Source organism: Mytilus trossulus, chromosome 10, assembly GCF_036588685.1.
Source record: "Mytilus trossulus isolate FHL-02 chromosome 10, PNRI_Mtr1.1.1.hap1, whole genome shotgun sequence".
NCBI lineage: Eukaryota > Metazoa > Mollusca > Bivalvia > Mytilida > Mytilidae > Mytilus > Mytilus trossulus.
This window is the reverse complement of record NC_086382.1, coordinates 28,682,440-28,691,608: the sequence shown is the minus strand read 5'-3', so window position 1 is coordinate 28,691,608 and position 9,169 is coordinate 28,682,440. Positions and strand designations below refer to the sequence as shown.

The 9,169-nt window shown below is 32.6% G+C and overlaps 1 protein-coding gene across 1 annotated transcript; it reads left to right on the top strand.

The window, feature by feature from the left end:
- The first annotated feature begins 2,123 nt into the window (after positions 1–2,123).
- On the top strand, positions 2,124–7,258 carry LOC134687170 (cytochrome P450 2B4-like). Its single transcript, XM_063547220.1, has 4 exons — positions 2,124–2,694; positions 4,275–4,793; positions 5,694–6,134; positions 6,897–7,258. Exons 1-4 carry the CDS (start codon positions 2,340–2,342, stop codon positions 7,076–7,078), a joined length of 1,497 nt encoding a protein of 498 aa, XP_063403290.1. The 5' UTR covers positions 2,124–2,339; the 3' UTR covers positions 7,079–7,258.
- The last annotated feature ends 1,911 nt before the right edge of the window (positions 7,259–9,169 follow it).

The window sequence follows — 9,169 nt, the reverse complement described above, 5'->3', positions numbered from 1 at the left end:
TATGTTGTAACTGTTGTGTCCAAGTTGTATATGTCATCACTATTTACAATATTCTGGTATTGGAAAACATTCTCATCTGGCAATATGAGAACGATAGGATTAGTGACAACTCAAATAACGTTTAAAATATAATAGCTTTTATTACTATATAGTTTGTAATGTTCATAATATGATTATTAACCAAATTACAGTTCAATGTCCTCAATTTAAATTTGTTTTTATAACCTTGAGTTTTGAAGAAGAAAAAACAAATTCAAAACAAATGTTGACATAGTTGATTGGGCAAAGTGATGTTTAATGATATGTATATGCAAAATACACAAAATTCATATATGACTATACAGTATGAACTTTGCTCATTATTGAAGGCCATACGATGACCTATAGTTGTTAAATTCTATGTAATGTTGTCTGTTGGGGAGAGTTTGTTTCATTTTTGGCAATAATATCACAATTTTTTTTTTATTGATATCAATAAATTTAGTTGAGTGTTTTGCTTACCTATAATTTCTTGTATTTACCTGTAAAATGGCGCAAAGAAATGTTTTATTTTTGGCGCAAATGAAATATGGTTTGTGGCGCAAAAGAAAGTTTTTTTTTGCGCAAATGAAATGCCAATTGGCGCAAAAGCAAAGCACCGGCAAAATAACTGAAAATACTTTTGTTAACACGATCGTCAAATAATTTGCTTATCATAATTAGCGTAATGGACAACATTAATACTGCTGGTTTACATCAATTACAAGTTGAATTTAAAAATCGTTGGATTGCTGTCTCATAAACGCCGATATCAATCAACAATGATATAGAACCTGAACCACCAGATTTGATTTCTGAAAGATCTTAGCAATTAATTATACCGATGTTCATTGACGCCTCGCATTTAGTAGTTTTGGAAACGAAGGACCAGGACCTCATACACATAATAGTTACATGACATGTTTTGTTAATAGAATCTGTAATCTTGATTAGCTAGAAACAATCGCGAGGCATTCCAAATCTTTTTTATCTTATTTTCCAAACAAACTTTTTTTTTCATTTTAAAGCAAATAAAGAATTGATTGTTTCTTTTTTAAAGGTTTTATAGGGATGTAAAACAAAAATGAAAATAACCCGCTAAAAATTCCACGCGTTCGAAACGCTTTCCCGAATTTACCTTTATAAGAAACGCTCTCAGCCGATTAATAAAAAGCCGAAGGAGCTAAGGATGTATTAGGACATAAAAGGTTGAAGGGCTAATAACCAAAAAGGACCGTAAAACAGCAAAATTCTTCTGAGGCCAACTTTGCCTAAAAGAGTTGAAACCTTAGTCTCTGTATAATTTCAAAATTATAAACGACCTGTTTTAGATACTTTGTTTTAAATCATATCATTTTTTAAGTACTACCTACTGTGCTGATGATACCCTGGGGTACTGATAGTCCACTAGCAGAGGATTCAGTGTTATTATCAAAATTAAAACAACACGTTATAAATTAAATTGTCATGCGTCAAAGGCGCTAGATTTACCTTTTTTAGAACATTTTGATCTTTCGTAATTTATTTGACCCACTTCATAAAAAATGTATCTTGACCAACACTAATAGCCCTAAAAGAATTACAAAAAGAAAGCTATTAACTCTTGAATAAATTGAAGTTAAGAACAGTGTCAAACTTTTTACGGAGGCCCGTATCGGAACCGTTAGTGACGACATCAAAATTTCAATGTTGGATACAAATCTTAATTCAAAAAGATTTTTCACTGACCCACCCAACCCCTCATAACTTAATTTAGGAAAAATTGCTTGAACAATATGTATATATGTAAAATCGATGCTGGATAAACAAAACTTGCAGCAATTTCAACCCATCCCCCACTCAAACTATTTGATTTTTTTTTTTTTATCCTACATTGATTTTCATGTCGTCCCTTATTATGCAGTACTATTCGACAAACCGATGCGTATAATTTAATCATTTTTTTTAAATGTACATTTGAATTATTGCATAATAATAAACTCTTATTTATGTACATAAAGTACTGTTAGAAAACTTATTACAAATGTATGTCAAAATACAAATAGTTCAAAGTGGAATACACAATTAAATTAATCGTGAAGGATAAACGATGATCATGTTACAGTTACATCTCGTCGCTTTGTTGTTCACAGTGAGTGAAAAGGTTGATTGTTAGGTTCAAGGACTAAAGTTTCTTATTTCATGTAGTTACCCTGCGTACTTTACTAATGTGTATTATTCAGCTTCATTTAAAACACCAAACAGTCGCGAGATTAAAAAATTAAATATACAGTCGACAATATACTCTAGATTCTAATTGATGGGAAAGGCAGACACGAAACATGACAGTAACTCAGACTATCATGTCTGGAGATTTAAGTACAGTTTCTCTCGCATTGTTGATTGGAACTATTCTTCTGCTGATGATTCGGTCGAGGAGACCCCGGATGTTTCCTCCTGGTCCCCTGTGTCTTCCAGCTCTCGGTAATACATTAACAATAATGAGAAAAACACTGGTATATGCCTTTCGTGACTGGCGTAAAGACTATGGAGATATTTTCAGTGTTGCAATCGGAGCTAAATGGGTTATAGTGATCAATGGCTACGAAAATTTGCGAGAAGCTTTCGTGAAAAGAGGGGATTCCTTTTCAGAAAGACCAGACATTTTTGTTGTTCGGGAAATAACAAAAAGACACGGTATGTAAAATATATTTAAGGTAGTACCCAACACTTTCACTAAAATTAATTTGGCTCGTTTTAATTTTCATAAAATTTTGACAATGTATTAACTTAAAGCCTTTAACAAAATATGAAAATTTTAGTCTGTCAGATAAATTACACTGGTTATATAGCAGTTTGACAAACACAACTTTTGATCATTTATGGGAAGCTTAATATTTCCTTTACAACACAACTTAATTAAAACGTTTAGCTGATTTTACAGAGTTATCTCCCTGTTAGGTACCACCTTAAGCAATATGGAACGCGCAAGAGATCCAAAGTGCAAATTAACACATATACAAATTGTATAAAGGAAAATAAACATTACATTACATTAAATTGTTCATTGATTGAACATCTTAGCTGAGAAGTTACCGAATATTGACATTGGTGATAGGCTGATAGCAGATAACTTTCTTGGCGTCTTAAAAAAAAATCAACAAAAGAGGAGGACTTTTGGTAAAGTTTTAAATGCCAACATATATAAAGAAAAACAAACATACGGTTTTACCCTTGAAATACTTCTAATACATATAGATGTCTGAACATAAAGTTACGCAAGGTTGTACGACACATAAGTAAATACTGGATGTCTACTAGAAGTTTGAACGGAAAATGTATCGTCAAGTTAAATATATTCTTTATCAATTTTGATAGTTTTAAATTTAAATCTATCTTTAAGATATGTTTTTCTTTAGTTTAAATGCTTTGATTGATCAAAACCTTATTAAACTGAGAGACAAGTGTATATTCACCTTGAGGACACCATTCATTTTTCCATTTAGGTAAATAATTCATGGTACAGGGATAACATATTAATATATACATTGTACAGTCACTACTAGTCAACAAAAGAAACGATACAAGACTTTTTTTTCAAATTAAAGATAAAGTTTTCCGTTAATTGGACCAATATTGAAGGTAGTAATACTTAATCATTATGGAAATAGAAATCCGTTTAAACAATTTTTTTTTTGCTTTCGTGACGTTTTTTTCGCGAATTTTTTTTTTTACAAAATTTACATACAACGACAATTTTAAAAACAGAAGTTCCAACTAATGATGCCAACCTCTCATTTAAAGGTAAAGACAGTGTTTGCCATCAATTTGTTTTTAAAAATCATCCAGTTTCTTTGTTTATTTGTTATTAAGCAAAGTTCGGCTCCACCAGAAATCGTTAAAATGTAAACACTATCACATGTGCATACATTGCAAATGAAAGCTTTTTAAAATAGTGTATCTCATTTTGTTTTTTATTTAAAATACTTTTCGATCAATTTTATTTCAAAGTCGTGTATCGTTTCTTTTGTTGACTAGTATATATACTTATATACTTATATAATTAAAGGTCGTTTTACTGGTTTTCACAATTCAATGTCTATCTAGTTTTAACATTTATGAAAAAGAACACTTAATTTGTTTTTCACTGTCACTAAATTATAAAATTCGTGTAAACATTTGAACTGAATGATGTATTCTCATAGTATCTTATGAGCATGTGTAAGCGTGGACCAAAACACATTTGAACGTAAATCGTCATGATATATATTTTACAGGTATAATCGGAAACAGTGGTCCAATATGGAAGGAGCAGAGAACATTTACACTTGGCGCCCTGCGTGATTTTGGTTTTGGGAAGAAAAGTCTTGAAGTGCGAGTGAAAGAAGAAGTAGAGGTATTTTTAGGATCCGCGGAAGAAACGAAAGAACAAACATTTATGTTCACTGATAAGATACACATAAGTATTTCAAACATCATATGTTCTATTGTATTTGGTGAAAGATTTGAATACGATGATAAAACGTTTGATAATTTTTTACAATTGATGAATGAAAATTTCTCGACTTCCGCTTTGGCGGGAGTTTTGAATTTCATGCCATTTTTAACCAAGATTCCCGGTGATCTTCTGTCGGCAAAGCGTTTAAAACATAATATAGAACAAATTATGGAGTTTGTTGAAGACAGGATTCAAGAACACCGAAAAACATTTGATGAAGACAATCTGCGCGATTTTATTGACGCTTATATCAATGAGATGAACAAATGCAAAGAGGGTGATACAACCAGCTTTACAGGTGATTAACTTGTATCATAAAATTCCCCTCCCAATATATTCGTTTATATTTATTCTAAAACCATTTGCTCAATACATTTAGCGTGTGGTGTGAAATAGCATTTATCAATGAACTAACTAAGTATAGAATAATAGGTAGTTTCGTTTTTGATACTGACTATATCATGTGGAATATCTAGACGAGCCCGTTAGGGCGAGTTAAGATATTCCACATGATATAGTCACTCAGTACCAAAAGCTATTATTCTGTTTATCGGTAATTATGACGTCACACAATGTATTGCCTAATATTTTCAGTGATACAGCCAGTACGTTGATACTCGAAAATATTAGGCAGCATTAAAGATCAAAGTGAAAATATACGAATTACCGATAACACTGAAATATTAGTTTTGAGCGCGTCTTTATATAACATAGATTAGGAAACAGTTGAAACCCTGATTGAAGGGAAATATGATTTCAGAATGAGATAGAAAAAAAATAGAACAAAAACTAATTACAAGCACCCCAATCTTAAACAAATAAAACAATAAACAAACAACAAAAGTTTAAAAAATAAAAAAACAACAAAAAAAAAACAAAAAAAACCAAGCAAAATACTTATTTCGTCTTTTTCTGAAAGAATTGTGATTGGTGAAAATTTCAAAGAAAAACCGAACCAACCTTTCCTTTGCTTTGTATTTTTTTGTTTTAATCGGACAATATTCTGAATAAAATCTCGAAGATATTGATTTCATCCAAGTTTGAAATTATTTTTCCAAGACTGATAAATACATTTAACCTTACTTGATCGAAATATTTTTTCTTTACAGCTTAATTAATCATTTATCAAAGTTAGAAAAATATAGCACTTTTCTGTTTATTATTGAACACAATGCAAGCATATATTTTTCTAAAATAGAATTTCAGTTTGTGAGTACCATCAGAGATCTCTTTATAGCTGGAACAGAGACAACAGCCACTGGTATCAAGTGGGCTATTTTATATATGCTACATAATCCCGCCATACAAGAAAAAATGCACGAGGAAATTTTGCAGGTGGTTGGTCTCGGACGGCTTCCTTCAATCCATGATAGGACTATGATGCCATACTGTGAAGCGGTGATTTATGAAACACTCCGAATGGGAAATATAGTTCCATTGTCAGTCCCCCATGGTACAAATGAAGATGTGATGTTTAAAGGATTTGCCATTCCTAAAGACGCTGTAGTTATTGCTAACCTTGATTCTGTTTTAACTTACGAGGAAATATTTCCTGAACCCTCAAGATTCAACCCTGAAAGGTTTCTAGATAAGGAAGGAAAACTTCAAGGGTTTGAAAAGGTGTTAGCGTTTTCCTTGGGTATGTTATAATCATTCAATTCCGTTCTTTTGTTTTTAAATAAAATACCTCTATATGGTCCTATATGATATTACACCTAGACTAATATCAGAAGTTAAACTTTGCTTGTACACGAACAAATACACGAATGTTACTCGAATGATTCAAGTCCTAACCGTCTCCGATCTATTCAAATATTGATTGGACGTAATCGCAGAAATTATGTTTTCTTTTATTTAGACCCGTCATCGAATTCATACTTTGTTCAGATATTTCACAATCTAATACAATACAATACATTAAAATTTATACCAATGATATTATATTATATGGTGGGGTTTTCGAGCTGGTATTCTTTTTAAAGCAGTATGGTTTGCTACTCTGAAGAAATAGTTTGCTCTTCTTATACGACTATTCAAAAAGTCGGACACAGACAGACACTGATTACAATAGTACACACAGACACAGTAATGGCATATAGAACGCAATTTCCAAACTGGCAACCAATGCTGAGTATTTTGATTTTATTTCCATAAATGGCAATTAATGATGGTAGAAAGAGGAAGAAAAGAAGAAAAAGTATAGGTAACTATTGTGTATGTATTGACCTTGGTATTACTATGTTTTTAAATTTATTGAAATACAGTCAAAACAATGCACTTCAAGTATTTACTATTTCATTACAATATACATGTACAGCCTTAACAAGTTTTAGGGGTAAAGTATCCTTCTTCAGTTTCATACTTGAGTTTATTCATCACAGATAGTTTTTATTATTTGCAGGAAGGAGAATGTGCCTAGGAGAATCCTTAGCAAGGATGGAAATGTTTCTGTTTTTAACATCTATGGTACAACGCTTTAAGTTCCTCCCATCAAAAGGACAACCAGCACCGCCGATTGTTCGAAGATTAGGCATATCTTTTTGTCCAGCTCCTTACCCCATGAGAGCTATTTTGCGAGTATAAGCAAACTCGAACACTTGATGTCAATGAAGACGGAGGCATTTTTCATACATACAATAATATTTATAAATTTTATGACATGTTGACTGTAAGCAAAATAAAAAAAAAAATATTTAAAGGTTTGAAATGATTTCTTGGTTATTCAGGACAAATTATAGACGATAACTCGCTATCTTACAGATTTAAACAATAATATCACTGTATGGACTTCTTTAACGTTTGCATTGTTTTACTTTAGTCTATAGCTTTCTGTTTGGTGTAAGCCAAGACTCCGTGTTTAATGCTGTACTTTGCCCCTATCATTTTTTACTTTTTACACATTATGACTTGGATGAAGAGATGTCTCATGGGAACTCATACCACATCTCCTTATTTCTATATATTCGATGCATTGATCAAATACAGCCACGTTAATAATGCCCCTTACTACTGGGTAGCACAGAGTATATAGTTATTTAACCACCTGTCAGTCCGCAAGATTATTATCTCAACACATGTACAGTGTATATTATCTCAACAAATAAACAGTATATTTGCATCTCCAAAAATGTACATTTTATGATTTAAACAAATGTTTAGTTTATAGAGGCGGGATAGGACCTTTATCGGGACTCCGGGATTGGGTGTTTTTAAGCTTGGGATTTCAGGATTGACTAGACTGGTTCTCTGTCCTTTATCTGTTTGGCTTTGATACCCGTATGTTGCAAGGGAGAGGACCAGCCTAGGGATTGACCCTCTCGGGATCCGGGGATTCTTTGTTCAAATTTCGGGACGTCGGGATTTCGTTATTTTAAGCCCGGGATTTCGAGATTTCGTTATTTTAAGCCAGGGATTTCGGGATTTCCTGTTTTTAAGCCCGGGATTTCGGGGTCAGGACCCGCCTCCTACCCCCTCTTTATATGCATATCAACAAAAGTACAGTTCATATGCAACTCAACAAATATAATTTTATATGCATTTCAACAAATATACAGTTTATAAGCATCTCAGCAAATGAACTTCAATATTACTTTTAACTACAAGCTCAATTTAAGCTATACTCTCAAACTATGACATTCGGCAATCCTCGGTAGAATCCGCTTCTCTCCGTCTATCCGTTAGATGGGGGTACGGAATCGGCCGAGTTTACACGAATGCTACTATGGTTGTCCTGTTTCTTAGATACATATGGGTGTCTGAGGCGGTGTTTTAAAATGTGAAAACGAATGTCATTGTCATCCTAATTTTGTGGTGAGAAACAGGAAGGCCTTATATACATGTATAGTATACATAGTTTTGGTTTATAATTTTTATTGTTTTGTTTGAAGTATGTGTAGCTTTCTTTTGAGTTAGTTACAGAATCATTGCACATATTGTGGTGTTTAAAACATATAAAAGATAATGAAATGAACTTACCAGTACCTTGTTTCGAAGGAGTATCAGAAGTATTTCCCGTTTTACATCTGCTCAATAACTGACAAAGTTATGTTTATGTTTCACCGCTTCACTGATTACACATGAACTGGTTATCATTGTTTGGTATGTTGTTGAATTACAATGTTAAATAAAGGAATCACAATTAACACTCCTGATTTCATCGCGACACATATTTTAAAGGAGACAAAATTAGAAAAAAATGCGAAAATAACTGAACTAGAAAAGTAATAGGACATACAACAAGCAAATCGTAAATAGAAACAAAGTAAAATGATTTTTTTATTACAAATACAATTGCCAATTATTAAAAAAGTAACATACCTCAAAATGTGTACTTAATATTGACATAAAACGTCTATTCTCTTTTAGATGGACTAAATTTCTCAACCCTAAAGAAGTAGAACTCAGTAATGTCGCAGCCGTTATGGATCTCTTTGATTACTTGGTAAAAGTAAAGTGATGTGAATAGAGGTTTTACCGGGAGACACAAAAAAGGTGAAGGAGTGAATGGGAGAGTATGCGCGAGTACTGGAAAGAGTCAGTGAGTGAGTTACTGACTTACAGAATAAGTGAGTAGTTGTGTGACTGAGTAAGAGAGCAACTGTGTGTGTGAGTGAACGATTGTGTGAATAACTGACCATGTGAGTGTGTGACCGCCTATGTTAGTGAACGACTGTG

Coding starts and splice junctions, on each gene's coding strand:
- LOC134687170 (XM_063547220.1), top strand. CDS start 2,340: ATGACAGTAACTCAGACTATCATGTCTGGAGATTTAAGTACAGTTTCT. Junction 2,695..4,274: donor GGAAATAACAAAAAGACACG/GTATGTAAAATA, acceptor TATATTTTACAG/GTATAATCGGAAACAGTGGT. Junction 6,135..6,896: donor GGTGTTAGCGTTTTCCTTGG/GTATGTTATAAT, acceptor TATTATTTGCAG/GAAGGAGAATGTGCCTAGGA.